General features: G+C 38.3%; 1 protein-coding gene across 1 annotated transcript in view; it reads right to left on the reverse strand.

Moving 5' to 3' along the window:
• Positions 1-15978, reverse strand: part of radil2a (Ras association and DIL domains 2a) — a 44739-nt gene that overhangs the window by 10606 nt on the left and 18155 nt on the right. The window contains exons 9-12 of the mRNA XM_079813160.1: positions 12322-12541; positions 11696-11868; positions 1156-1300; positions 28-206 (exon numbers count right to left, since the gene is read on the reverse strand). Of these exons, the coding sequence (XP_079669286.1) occupies positions 28-206; positions 1156-1300; positions 11696-11868; positions 12322-12541 (717 nt within the window). The remainder of the gene's footprint in view (positions 1-27; positions 207-1155; positions 1301-11695; positions 11869-12321; positions 12542-15978) is intronic.

Consider the following 15978-nt stretch of genomic DNA (forward strand, 5'->3'; position numbering starts at 1 on the left):
GGAGTTCACAGCGTGGAGGAGGTTTACCTGAGAGGGTTGATGATCAGACGGTGTCTGGATGTCTGGGAGAGACTGGATAAACTCATGCAGATGCTGCAATGGAGGGAACAGCCCTGGCTCTGTGATGGGATTTCCCAGCTCTAGATGAAAGATGCTGCTGGGCAGGATTAGAGGAGGATGGTTGTCGAAACTTTCCAGGATATTAGCTAAGACAAAAACATTTTGCTGTCAGGCACAGAGAATCTCAGTGAGCATTCAACCTTTGTATGTAGGCCTCCCCCTGATAATGAATCACCCAATGCTTAAAAGGTTCACACAAAAAAACACCATTTCATAAATTCACTGTAATGTTTAAAAACAGAAATACACTATATTGCCAAATGTTTTGGGACACATGCCTTTACATGCACATGATCTTTAATGACATCCCATTCTTAATCCGTAGGGTTTAATATGGAGTTGGCCCACCCTTTGCCGCTATAACAGCTTCAACTTTTCTGGGAAGGCTTTCCACAAGGTTAAGGAGTGTGTTTATGGGAATTTTTGACCATTCTTCTAGAAGCGCATTTGTGAGGTCAGGCACTGATGTTGGACGAGAAGGCCTGGCTCACAGTCTCCGCTCTAATTCATCCCAAAGGTGTTCTATCGGGTTGAGGTCAGGACTCTGTGAAGGCCAGTTAAGTTCCTCCACACCAAACTCACTGCACACTGTTACCCTCAGCATGCGCTGACCCCGCTCTGTGATTTTACGTGGCCTATCACTTTGTGGCTGAGTTGCTGTTGTTCCCAACTGCTCCCACTTTGTTATTATACCACTAACAGTTGACTGTGGAATATTTAGTAGTGAGGAAATTTCACAAATGGACTTATTGCACAGGTGGCAACCTATCACGGTACCACGCTTGAATTCACTGAGCTCCTAAGAGCAACCCATTCTTTAACAAATGTTTGTAGAAGTAGTCTGCATGCCTAGTGCTTGATTTATTACACATATACAATAATTTTGAGGGCTGACCCAATACTTTTGGCAATGTAGTGTAGTTTTTTATATTGACAAGGCTGTTGGTATACTATACTTTGGAACTGACAATGGTCAAATGTTACTGTTCATCTGTGATTACAGGATGATGTGTGTGCGATCATTTTTGAGCTCACAGGTATGGAGGGCCGCTACTGTATCCTCAGGAGATGGGGTCCAGCATGGAGGGCACCCACGTCCTGTGTTGTACTCTCTCAACATATGATGCAACTGTGCAGGGTTCAGATGAACAAACTCGACTCTCAGAGTGGACCATGATGCCTGTAAATACACACAGATGCATAGAAGAATAAATAAAAAATTCGGATGTTTTTTGGGCCCAACCGGATTTCTCAGCAAGGTTAGCTAGCCGTATTAAGGACAAGAGAAATGTGCTGGTGAAATGTCTTTAGAGACATGCTGACTCACAATTGGTCATTCATTCTAATCTTGATTTTTCAGCACACAATGAGCACAGAATTGTATATGGCTTACGATGCTTTTGGGAAACATAGCCCAGCATGATTTAGCAATGGTAACTTGGTGAAAAAATGCTTTCAGTCAGTGTACTCATTCACACATCTCACATATCAGTTTAGATGAAATTTGTGTGTGGTCTGCATAATAATGAAATTAAATTAAAGGGAACATGTACAAGGAAAACAACAAAGGACCCAAGACAGAGCCTTGTGGTGTACCCCCATTCAAAAAGATGTTTTACACAATCACATTTGCACACACAAACTGGTAGAATCTAAACTAGGTTAGTGCCTGTCCAGAAATGGCAACACAATGTAGTCTGAATGTTTTGAATACATTTCTATGTAGTAAGGAGAATAATTGCACATTCAATAACAGTTTCAAGTATTTTGACGGAAAGAATTTGAAATAGGTAAATAAGTATTTATTTCACAAGGATGCAGATTCTCAGACAACACATGCCTTGCTTTGACAAGCAAACTTTATTGTTGACCAAACAAAACATCTTTAAAATACCACAAAGGAAATACAGCCAAAACACTTAAACAAAGGTCTTATGAATAGCCTATCTAAATAACAGAGTAGTGTTTTCTTCTGTGTCATTTTACATCCAGAACAAAATAACATCCAGTACTTGTATGTAATTAAACCATTCTCTTCACAAGATTATTTAGGAAGCAGTGGCTGGGAACGAACATTGTACAAACTCACAAGCACAACAGACTCCTGCTCAAGCTGGCAGGATATGTTAGGCATTTCTATACGGTTACAGTTTCATTCAGTTGAGAGTTCAGTTAGTTCATCTTTAGGAGTGCAGTTTTTGTTAAGGTTTTCTGACTTTCTTTTAGTTTAATTGAATTTGAATAAAGAATACAGTTCGCACGCCTTGTACTAAAACAAAGGCCCTGTTTACACCTGGTATTAAGATGCGTTTTGGACGATCGGATCACAAGTAGATGAAGGAGACACATTCCCATTTACTTTAAACCACTTCTGTCCTGATTTTTTTGAGGGGAGGGTCTATGGGCGGGTAAATGTATGGGCATTTCCGGATCTTTCGGTGGACAAAATAAGCTCACTCAATTTACGTATGAACACACTCGAGACAACGGATAAAAATACAGAGAGCAGCATCTTTCGTTTCTGCTCTGACAGACACAAGACCACGGCAAATGCTGTGAGTGTGTGTTAGAAATCAGGAGAGAGAACATTGTGCTTGGTACGTTTTCCAAACCAAACTTGGGTCTTCAGCCGACAAAGTTTAAATCCTGTCTGGCTAGCGCTTCCCATAATGTTTACACATTAGGTCAGTAGGTGGAGAGAAGGCGGTCTTTTGAGCGGAGCTGTTTGACTGCATTCAACCACATGAGCCACACCACGAAAGCAATCCGGAAAGCAAATGTGTTTTTAACTACCTCTGGAAGTGGTCGAAAGTGGACAAGCTCGAAAGGTTTTAGACCCAGTTTCGTCCACTTGTGATCTGATCAACCAAAACGCAACTTAATACCAGGTGTAAACAAAGTTTCAAGTAGACCTATTACGCTCTTTTACAAAATCTTGATTTTGTTTTTGGGATCGACTAGAATAGTTTTTCAACATTTTTCTCATATTCGACATTGTTGCAGCACCTCTCTTCCACGTCTACCAGTAACGCTCTGTTCAGTCTCTATGAAGCCCCTCCTTTCCGAAAGTTTCGGAAATGCCATGCCCTATACCATAACCACAAGTTTCAACACAGTCACCCATTTGTGTTGCATACGCCTTGGGTGGGTATTATTTAAATCAGGAATGTTGGGACGTGTTTGTTGCTGGAAGAAAACTTAAAACTACAATAGAGGCGTTTCAGGGAGTTCAGAAACAGTGACAATGATATAGAGAAGAGCTCCCGCTGGAGGGACTTGGTGCCTTTTTCATGCTCAAACTACCACATTACACACTAAAGAAAGTTGAAAACATGAAGGCATTAACCTATTTCAAATATAAGACAATATTTTAATGTTACATGCCAATTATTCTGAAAGGTACTTAATTTAATTTATAAATCAAAGTTATGGAATGTGTTAAGGGTGAATGTAGAGAGAAATAATGTCTGAAGCACTATGATAATAAATATAAATATTATTTCTTTATTTTGATTTTGGGAAGAAATGTCGCCTGGTAAGATTCACCCTTATATCCTGAAATGCAGCATGAGAGGTTTTTCATAAATCCTTTAGCTGACGCATAGGCATTTTTAAGACGCCTTAAACACATGTGATGGGTGGTGTTACACGAGTCTGGGAAGGGCTGTCGGTCTAAGCTGCAGGACTCTCTCTTGGCTAATAAAGCCACAACACAGTTCAGTTTGCTTTCAATCATGTGCATCAGAAGCATGTTCATGAGTAACTCATTTTGCACCTGAATGTGCAACTTTTTTTTTTTTTTTTCACAGGTCTGGAATAAGGTACCTGTTTTTCTGATCTGACACCAGTTGCCTGCTTTTCTCCTAGGATTTGACTGTAAAAGAGCTAAACAAGTAATCAGCCCTATGAGCAAACCAGGTCTGGTGTAGATGTTGAATTTTATTAAAATAAATTCATTTATTACAAACCATTAAAAATATATTGTTTAGAGACCTAAAATGAAACTTAATGGACATGTATCAAATTTGTTTAAGATATTTCCCTTAAGCTTTCTTAAAAAATACACACAAATGAGCCAAATGACAATGAACGTGGGTAGCAGCTCAGATAATTTGTTCTTGGAAGATTTGTGGAGATCTGAGAGAGCACAGTTTAAGATTAGACGGTTGAGAATCTCTGTTGTGATTTGTCTGTGATATAGCCACTCACAACAGCAACAGGGTGGACTAAAGAGTCAGAATGACTGTCCCAAAATAGACAGATGGAAAAGGGGAAAAGACATCTGCAAATATGTGCAGAAATGGATGTTTTACAAACCACAAATTGTGCACTCATGCCATGGGTGGAAACTTAACAAGCAGTCTCCCAGCAACTTTGACATGCAACCATTGTTTGTTGACGGATAGAGGAAGTTAACATTCTCTAATTGCACACCCGATGATACTGACAGACATATACTGTCTATTTAGTCTCAACAAGTGCTACATGTGATGATTTTATTAGGCATAAAAGTACAGTTCCTCAAGACAAACTTTGATGTTGACTTGACCTAGAAGTTTAAAATCTATACAGCATTATGGGTTAGATCGATTGGTTGCTAGAGTGTTTTAGAGATTACTACGGATGTCTGTGTTGTAGCTATGGTGTTTTCAGGATAGGTTTTTACACTTGCGCACAATTGTTAATACCGGGTGATTCAAAACCCTGGGTAAACTATTCCTCAACGAGCACGCAAACGGTTTAAATGACTGATTGTCCATCTGTGGAAATGTGTTAAACATTGCTGAACCCAAAGTTAAAATTCACCCTCACTTAGGGTTTTTAAAAGACGTTAACCAAGAGTCACAGCCTGTCACATCAAACACAAAAACTTTCGCATCATTTGTCTGTTCAGGCCAATTCGAAGAGAACAGCAGACAACCTAAATGAAAATGCGAATTCACTGAATTAACAGTAGACTGTGGTGCTTATAGAAAAGCACAAATACCCACTTAACTCAGTACACAAAGCACCGCCAAGCTGTAGTTTTATATAACGGCAGTGACTTTGGGCATGTGACCAAAATGTAGTGTGAAAAGTCCAATCGGTTAGAAAAAATAAAGCATAAAGTGTTAGAACAGGATGAAAGACTGTGCTGAGTTTGCTAGATTAAAATCTCAACACAAACTTATAAATATATAAAAGAAGTGTGTTTAATTGTGTTGAATGTGCACTTGTAGTGTATCTTTTTTAAAAGCTGTACTTGCAGATGATATAATGAAATGAAAGTGTACTTAAGTGACCTTCAAGAGAGTTTCATCACTATGTACAAAGCTATTAATATTAGTAAAGTTTTACTTCAAAGTAAATTCAAACCATTGTTTTTAATAATCTTTAGCTGTTTTAAAGTACACTTATTTTTATGTGTTGACTAACATACCAACATGTGAAGCACTTGTACCTGTGTATATTAACTTTAAAGTTAATATATTTTAAATTAACTAAATTGCAACTTCATAATTTAAAATGTGTAATTACAAAAAGTACAGTTTTCAACTGTAGTCTTTTAAAAAGGCATCTGAAATAATAAACCGTGCAATGTAGTGTTGTCAAAAATATAGATTTTTCAATACATATCAATACTGAAATTTTGAAAACTCTTCCATTACTCGTTTTCCGCCCTTTCTCGCTCTCTCATCTCTGTACCTGTGTATATTAACTTTAAAGTGAATATATTTTAAATTAACTAAATTGCAACTTCCTAATTTCAAATGTGTAATTACAAATATACTTTAATAAAAGTAATATAAATGACAGTGATTCAATATGAATGACATTAAAATATCTTTTTGTTTACAAAAAACAATTATTGTCAGTAAATTCAACAGTATTAACCATATTTTCAAGGCAATAGAAGTAATTATGAAATTACATGTAAAGATGTACTTAAGTCCTACTTAAATGGGTCAAAAGATTTATTATACATTTAAACTATAACATTTTCTAGTATGGTAGTTTTGTATTTGTGTGTAGAATTTTTGTTCGTTTGTTAACATCAACATTCCTAGGGACTACGGATGATTCTTTTTTTTGTCAATTTGGCAAAATCTGGCACATTTTAATGTTTTTTACTCATGTATTATTTATGTACATTGTCCCAGATTAATTGAACAAAATAAACAAAAAAAACATTGGATTACGTTTCTGAAAACATTTCATTCAGTTAACACTTAAATATATTCTTTTACGACTTTATTGCTGTAATAAGTACTCTTTTTAAAAGTATGCTATAAGTGTACTTCTTTTTCACAAGGGTTTCTTTCCAAGTTTGTCATAGTTTTAATAATGGAGAAACGCCCTTAATCCAATTTGGAATGAAATGTTGTTCAGTCTTTGAAATATTTACTTTAACTTAATTTACTGTAAAAAGTGCATTTATGGTTGACTGCATAATTCAGGACAAATAAACAGAGAGGTCATGTGACAGTGAGTCACGTACATGTTTGTTTGGAGTGTGTTTAAAGTCAACTCAGTCACTTGCGACAGTGAGATCACACTAGCCCCTCCCACCCAGAGCTGTAATCCACTCTCTGACAGGTTAAGAGCCTTAACGGTCAAAGTTAATTTACTGCAGAGACTCCATTCAGACTCTCAACCGCCGCGAGCCGCTTCACGAGACCTGTAAACCCCCGCCGTACAGGATGTGTTTGGGTGGCATGCTGTAAACCTTGTACTGTCCTCTGTTTTTTCTGCCTTTCTTTTATGGTATGATAAGCTGCGTGAAACTCATTTCCTTATACACAAAAGAGTAAACAATGCATCTCCCCAACACTATCAATGACTTTGAAGGAAGTTAACAGGTTTAAGACCAGACAAACAGCTGTTTTGAGTTCTTCCATTTCCTGTTCATACAGGTACTAAAGTCTCTGCTGCCTGCGGCGCTCCGTGTGATTTACAAAATGATTCAACTTTGATGACTGAGCTGAATAATGCATGTTATTTAGGATTATATGACAGGCTGAATCCGGTGGCATGTTGTGGCAGGTGAACGGAAAAAAAATGGCATGACTCAAGAAGTAAATATGATGTTTGTCATGAGATGCCATCACGAGATGCTCAAGCAATGCTGTTGGCTTGTAAAACAGGTTTGCTCGGTGTTTCTTGAAACATCACGTCATTTTTATGTCTTATACAAGGGCTTTATTGGTATTCCTATAACTGATACTCACACCTGTCCAATCAGCAGTCAAACCCAGATTACAACCTCAAACACACCTTATGTCAAACCCAAGTTCATTCTTCTTTGCAACTAAAGACTTTCCTTTTTCACAGTATTTCCTTTAATCACAGTTCAATGTTGTTTGTCAAGTGAACTGAACAAACAATAAAAGGGTGCATCAACACCATTTTTGACACACCAAGAAGATTGATACCCAAGGTTCCCACACTTTATGGCCAATGCATTTCCTTTCTAGTGAATTGTGATCTCTAGATAAGGGCAATTAAATGATTTAGACTGAATCACTCATAAATCATTCAGACTGGTTTATGAACTGTTTTGAGAAATTCATTCAAGGGAACAACTCAAGAGAACACTTCTCTCACAACACTATGGTTTGCAAGTAACTTTCACTCTACACAAGATAAATATATATGGCTGATAGAATATTGAATTGTGTAACAACAAAAAATTACAATATTCCATTTGTTAACATGAACTAAAAATGAAAAACAATTCTAAAGCATTAATTGATCTTAGTTAAATGTTGTTTAACATTTAACTAATACATTACTAAAATAAAAATTATACCTGTTAATATTTTTAATGGACCTGAGCTAACAATAAACAATATTTTTATTAACTAAAATGACCAAAGATCAATAAATGCTGTAACAAATGTAATGCTTATTGATAGTTAAGGCATTAAGTAATGACCAATGTTACCAATGTATATTCACTATAGAAACTTCCATGATGTTTTAGGGTGTGTTCACACTTGGCATGTTTGGTTGGATTAAAATAAACCCTGGTGTGATTGCTCTGCTAGTGTAGTTCATTTAAATAAGTGTGAATGCTGCCATCTGAACCCTGGTGTTCACCAAACAAGAGGACCGAGATGCTGAAAAGATGGGTCTCTGTAAAATAACTCTGGTGCAGTTCGACTGAAATATGAATGCAACGCTGACCAAAGACATGTAAACGAACCAAAAACAGGATGTGATGTCACAAGATGTGACCCTAAAAAGGCCAGAATGCTCACTCATACCTGTTTTTTCTCGTCATAGTCGTGATGTTGCCCATCACAGTTCGGTACAGGCGTCTGAACCGCGTCTCCTCGCAGCAGATCTGTGTTTGTGTGTGTGATGGTGGGATTCCTGACGCTGTTTTGACTCCTTTACACATTTTATAAGCTCTTCACGAGTTCTCAGCTGGTCAAAATACCATCATATGTAGCTACGCACATACATTGAGCGCATTTATCCCAGCACACAGCATTGGTTTGGATGTTTAGCAACTTCCGTCGCAAAATATACGCCATAAAAGCTGTTTTTTTTGTTTTGTATCTTTAGCTTTGGTGTTAAAAATGACAGTGAATGCTAAGAGAACCAGGGCTAAATGTATCATTTTCCTTTTTTGGTCCGGATAATATGGACCAAGAGAACTGAACCACAAGTTTGAACACACCCTTAGATTTAATTCAGTTCCATGACTTTTCCATGCCTGGAAAACACCATTTTAAAATTCCCTGATAATTACAGGTTTTCCATGACAATAGGAAACAACATATTGGGTAGATTAACCACAGATGGTTCAAATACTATTTTCCCCCAAAATTAAAAGAGAAATTATATGAAATTAGACTGGGTAAACCCAGCCTGATCTGCCAGGTCAGGTAGATTTCACCCTGCAACTCATCCTGGAAACCTGTACATTCATTTCTACTGTGTCTGTTACACTTTTGCGGGAACCAATCACAGACTGTCTTATCCACCTGTCGCGCTATTGGCGGGTTTAACACGATGACGGATAGAGAAGCGATGGGTCGTTGCCCATTGATCACGCTTCTTGTGGTCTGATTGGTTGAAGGGCTATCCAATTGAGTCATTTAATTTATGCTTGTTTATCACGCCTCTTGTGCAGTAGGCTTTCCTGTAGCTCAAGCAGCAGAGCATGGCGTTAGCAACGCCAAGTTCATGGGTTCGATTCCCAGGGAAAGCAAGAACTGACAAAATGTAAAATGTGTACCTTGAATGCAATGTAAGTTGCTTTGGATAAAAGTGTCTGCCAAATGCATAAATGTAAATGTAGAAAATACATAGCATACTCCCCAGACCAACGTTCAATCTTAAATTGAGCTTGGTCTGGTGATAGCCAGACAAATATGAAATTATATTTTGCTTATAGAAAATTAAACATTTCCCCAAAATTCTCAGTATGTAATGAATGAAGGAATGAATTCAGGTTAAGGCACATTATTAATTTTAATGGTCTTAAAAACAGACAGGGCTAAATGCTGATGGCTCTATCAGTGGCGTGTAACGAAGTCACTTCAACTAGGCACTTTAGCTGTTTGAATTTTTATATATTAAATATACAGTTTTCAACTGTAGTCTTTTAAAAAGGCATCTGAAATAATAAACTGTGCTATGTAGTGTTGTCAAAAATATAGATTTTTCAATACATATCAATACTGAAATTTCGAAAACTCTTCCAATACTCATTTTCCGCGCTTTCTCGCTCTCTCATCTCTCCGAAAGAAAGTTTCACACAAACCCGCCTCTTCTCACTCACGAGTTTGCACTTACATATAATTTATAGAGAGTAATTCAATGCGTATTTGGCGTGCTGTCCGGGGGGAGTGCTTCGAGCTCGGAATTAGGCCCGAACCCAGAGTACCCCCCATATATGGAAGTGGTTTTAGAGTTAAAAGGTGTGGCGAAGGGGTGGTGGAAGGGTTGCTGATAACTGTCAACAAACGGAGGTAGTACTGCTGCGTGTATATATACCTCTATTGTTGATTAGCTAAGTGCTCTCCACCTGTGTCAATTATCTGAACGTGCTTCTCCCGAACTTTGTTTATAAAACATAATTTGTTCTGGATGAATATTGTTGCTGTCATTGGGCTTGATTTTCACTGTGGGGTTGCGTGTATTGCACATAATTTTACTAATTCCCACAGATTTTGTGCTCACACCCAAAGTGCAACAAATAAAGCCGCCTCTCAAGACTAAATTGAGTTCTGTTTTAAACACTCAAATACACACAAAATAATGTCAAAATGCTGGTCTTGGCAACCATTTTAAGTGAATGTAAACAGTTGAGAAAGAAAACGCATGTGTAACAGTATATTGGATCCGTGCATCCGATCTTAAAGTGACAGCAGCCTAATAAACCTGCTCCCAAATTATGAGATATTATTAAAAATATCTATATGGCAGTTTTTTCCCATGGTATCGATGTCACAATTGTGGCCAGTGAGCAAAAAAGTTAATGTCAAGCCCTGAAAACAGGCTCTGATGTCTGTATGCAAAATAGAGATGTACAAATATTGTCTTTTTTACTGTTTTGCTGTGAGTTTATAAAATACTATGTTGTTTGCATCCTGTAGATTTGATGCCTTTTGTGTCAGAACATTTTATTGTGTGCAAGTACATCAGTGTTGGGAATAACGGCGTTATAGATAAACGGCGTTACTAACGGAATTACTTTTTTCAGTAACGAGTAATCAAACGAATTACTGTTTCTTCCGTTACAACGGCGTTAGCGTTACTGAGAAAAAAAATGCGGCGTTACTATAATTGAGCTCACTGAAGCGTTTTTCATCCCAACAGGCTCTCTGTCAGTCGGACCTGCAACGTGCGTGTGTGTGTGTGTGTGTGTGTGCGCGCGCGTGCCCATTGGGGGGTGGGTTGGGTGCTACACATAACTGATGATGATTGGTGGGTGGGAGACAAGGTTGAGGTTGATAGGTTGAGTTCACACACACACACACACACACACACACACACACCTATGACGCACACGCATATGCACAGTCAGCGATGGCAGTCCAACGACTTCAAAGGTAGTTTTCGCTAACTGGAAGTATAAGCGCTACTTTTCCCTCGTTGAGGTGAAAGGTAAGATATGTTTATGTAACGTGCAGATTATGCCCAGGAAGAAAGAGTCTCTCCCCGTCGGTGGCAAGTAATTCTATTTCTAATCTAATGAAGCCTCACGTCATCACAGCCACAACATTAGTGGCTAAAAACCCAGGTGATAACGTGAGCTCCACTACCAGAGGAGTAGTAAAGAAGTACTGATACTATTTAAACAATATTTAAACTTTAAAAAAAAAAAGTAACACAGTAGTTACTTTCCTTGGTAATTAGTTACTTTTATAATGACGTAACTCAGTTACTAACTCAGTTACTATTTGTAAGAAGTAACTAGTAACTATAACGAATTACTTTTTTAAAGTAACGTGCCCAACACTGAAGTACATGAGCATGGCGCTGGAATCGAAACAAGATGCATCCCTAAAACAATACATTTGTAAATGCTTTGCTTTTGCATCTGTGCTAGCATTTGTGAAGCCATCAAAGAGTTTCTGACCTGCAGCAGGGTCTCTTTGGGAGTTGCGAGCAGGTTGACGGCCGAAGATAGTTTCTGGAAGAAGTCGGCAGCCAAATCTCCCAGCCCGATGCTTTGAGTCCAGTCCATCAGTAAATCCAGGTTGGCCCGGATCTGCACTCCTCTAGACCACTGGTAGAAACCTCCTCCAGACCCTTAAAACACAACCATCACAATATTTATTCTGTATTCCCAATTAGTGCAAGTGGTAACATGTTAATCATATTAAGCTACTTATTACATTTAGCCACAAGTTGGATTTTAACTCAACCAGTTTACACATAGTTTTGTCTTGGTCCAGTAATATTGGCCAATGTTATTTACACCTGGATGCAAATATTCACTCAGTAAAATTCACACCCTTGTGAGAAACCCGTCCCAACGGAGTAGCAAGACCACTGGGCAAGACAACAAAGTAGTTTACAACGCATTCTCTCATCTTCTGTGTTCTTATTTTGATGTGTGAATCTATATGACTTGCATCGAAACCTGAGTGATGATTTGCATTAAAAAAAATTCTAAGAATTCATGCAGTGTAAATTTACTCTTTGATTATTTTTTAGTGCGAATCCCCATTGAGGGTTTGGTGAGTGCATGCATGTGCTCACCTCTCTCCATGAGCGCGTTGAAGAGCGAGGCGTTGGTGAAGAAGAACAGATAGGTCAGCAGTTGAGATGTGATCTCTCTGTGCACCAGGAAAGTGTTGAGCAGGTGCAGTGCCTCCTTCAGGACGTCCAGGATTTGGCTGACTCCCGCAGGCATTTGCAGCTGTCCGCTCTCAGAGAAAGGATTACTATCCAGCAGCTCGGGTAGCACAGCATACATACTCTAACAGAGGGGACGGGGAAAATCATGTTTGATTACTGTTCTTACCAATCCATTAAACTATGTATACTGTAGAGAATCTTATAATGTGAATGATGCTAGTTTAAATACTTGCAAAAAAGAAGCTTTATCAAAAACAACTTTATTAAGAGGACTTACACCGATCAGGCATAAGATTATGACAGGTGAAGTGAATAACACAGATTATCTCTTCATCACGGCACCTGTTAGTGGGTGGGATATATTAAGCAGCAAGTGAACATTTTGTCCTCAAAGTTGATGTGTTAGAAGCAGGAAAAATGAGTAAGTGTAAGGATTTGAGCAAGTTTGACAAAACTGTGTTCCGGGTCTGCAGTGGTCAGTATCTATCAAAAGTGATCCAAGGAAGGAACAGTGGTGAACCGGCGACAGGGTCATGGGCGGCCAAGGCTCATTGATGCACGTGGGGAGCGAAGGCTGGCCCGTGTGGTCCGATCAAACAGACGGGCTACTGTAGCTCAAGAAGTTAATGCTGGTTCTGATAGAAAGGGGTCAGAATACACAGTGCATCGCAGTTTGTTGCGTAATGGGCTGCATAGCCGCAGACCAGTCAGGGTGCCCATGCTGAGCCCTGTCCACCGCCGAAAGCACCAACAGTGGGCATGTGAGCATGAGAACTGGACCACGGAGCAATGGAAGAAGGTAGCCTGGTCTGATCAATCACGTTTTCTTTTACATCACGTGGACGGCCGGATGCATGTGCGTCGCTTACCTGGTGAACACATGACACCAGGATGCACTATGGGAAGAAGGCAAGCCTGCGGAGGCAGTGGGAAGATTTGGGCAATGTTCTGCTGGGAAACCTTGGGTCCTGCCATTCAGGTGGATGTTACTTTGACACGTACCAGCATCTGTGGGATGTGCTGAACAAACAAGTCCGATCCATGGAGGCCCCACCTCGCAACTTACAGGACTTAAAGGATCTGCTGCTAACATCTTGGTGCCAGATACCACAGCACACCTTCAGGGGTCTCCATGCCTTGATGGGTCAGGGCTGTTTTGGCAGCAAAAGGGGGACCAACACAATATTAGGAAGGTGGCCATAATGTTATGCCTGATCGGGGTATGTCCTTAAATACTGCATTTTGGTTACATCAGTGTCATTTATAAAACATATTTATTATGGGGGGCACAAAAAACATGAAAAAAATCTAAATATAGAGTTGTACATTTTAATATACGTAGATATTTTAAATGATAACATTTAATAATTTGATAAATAATAATAAATGTTAATAAAATAATGATTTCTGAAGGATCATGTGATACTGAAGACTGAAGTAATTATGCTGAAAATTCAGCTTTACCATCACAGTAATAATTTACATTTTAAAATATACAAATAAATGTTATTTTAATAATACATTGTAATAATATTTGCAGCCTTGGTAAACAGAAGAGATGCGTACAATGTATACTGAATTTCTGAATATAAAGTTGAAAGCTCAGTAATTATTTATAAATCCTGAATGTACAGTGGAATACATACACGGCCTGAATAAATGTAAATCCTGAATGTGCAAATATAAGACAGGTCACATTATTTGTGCTTTCAGAGAGGGGACATAGCCAGGAGCAGTTCCTGAATGTTGAGTCTGAGCCAACAGGAAGTGCAGCACAGGCCGGCTTCCCCTCGGCGGGGAGATATGTGGCTGTGACTGGACTCTGGAGAATGTCTCTGCCCTGACTGGCCATTGTTGCAGCACAAGTGAGAGACTTGAGAATCATTCAGATAAGACTAAACCAGCAGATGCATCTTACATCCACACTCACTTTTCCCACTGACTAAACCTCAGGAACAGATAAAAGGATTTTGTAAACAAATAAGGGCCATGCAGATAACTGTGCCAGACAGGAACTCGGCAAGGTTAAAAGCCTAGTGGGGAGACATTTTTATCAAAGAGTTGACAAAAACACAGCATACTGAACTATAACCCTGACATAAAGGAAAATATTGAAGTTTCTTTAAGCACATGGGAATAAGAAAAGAGAAAGGTTTTGACAAATTATGTCTAAATATTTTAGAACTTATGACAATCCATAGAAGCTAATGAAACATCAGGTTTCAAACTAAAGGCATGATCACATTAGCGAAATTTAAGCAAAATTGAATGAGCAAAAAGCAACAATTATCTATTGTTAATAGTGTAGCAATGTATGATGCACAGAATGCCACATCGGACGCAAATGAAAAGTAGGATCTCAATGTAAAGAAGCGGTTGGTACCAAAATTTGGGCAAAATTTCATGGGCAAAATAATATATTGTCTGTTGTCAACAACGTGGCAATGTAATGACGCACAGCTCACCATCACTATGATCTTCTATTGCGAATTAAACGGAAGATCTCAATGTAAAGATGCGGTCACATTACCAAAATTTAATGGGCAAAAGAATGCATCGTCTATTGATAACGCTGTAGCGATATATATTATATATATATATATATATATATATTACAAATGAAACAGCAAAACATACTTTAAAGATATATTACCAACATTTTGGAAACAAAAATGGCCCATTGTCTATTGTAAACAGTGTAGTATAAAGCACAGCTCACTATCACTACAACTATTGATTTGTGAAGGAAACATCAGATTTCAATCTAAAGATGCCGTCACATTACCAAAATTATACATTATCTATTGTTACAGTGTAGCAGTGTATGAAGCACAGCTCACCATCACAATGACAATTGATTGCGAAGGAAACATCAGATCTCAATGTAAAGATGCCGTCACATTACCAAAATTTTTGCATAAATCGTCGTTTGTCTATAGCCAACAGTGAAGCTATTTATGAAGCACAACTCACCATCACTATAACCAATGATTTGCGAATGAACGTCAGATTAAAATCTAAAGGTGTGGTCACATTAGGAAAATTTCACAAGCAAAAATGGCCCATTTTCCATTGTCAGTATTGTAGCAATGTATGAAACACAGCTCACCATCATTATGCCCACTGATTTGTGAAAGAAATGTCAGATTTCAGTCTAAAGGTGTGGTCACATTACCGAAATATCCGCAAAATTTCACAAGCAAAAAAAGTCCATTCAAGTCAAGTCAAGTCACCTTCATTTATATAGATAGCTCTTTTGACAGTACAGATTGTTTCAAAACAGCTTCACATTGATAACAGGAAATTAATGCAACAAAGACTGTTTTGGCTGTAAAGCAGCTCTAGAAGAAAGTCATTGTCCAGCTTAAGTAAGTTTTTGATTGATTCATTTCCATTGTAAAAATCATTAGTTATTAACTTAGGGGCCACTTACACAACACCGTTTTCAACTGAAAACAGAAACATTTACACAACAACAGCGTTTTGGTGGCCTGAGAATGCAAACTTTGAAAACAGGTTTCAAAGTGCAAGTTTTTGAAAATGATACTGTAATCATCT

The sequence above is a fragment of the Gobio gobio genome, assembly GCF_949357685.1.
Source record: "Gobio gobio genome assembly, chromosome: 1".
Lineage (NCBI taxonomy): Eukaryota > Metazoa > Chordata > Actinopteri > Cypriniformes > Gobionidae > Gobio > Gobio gobio.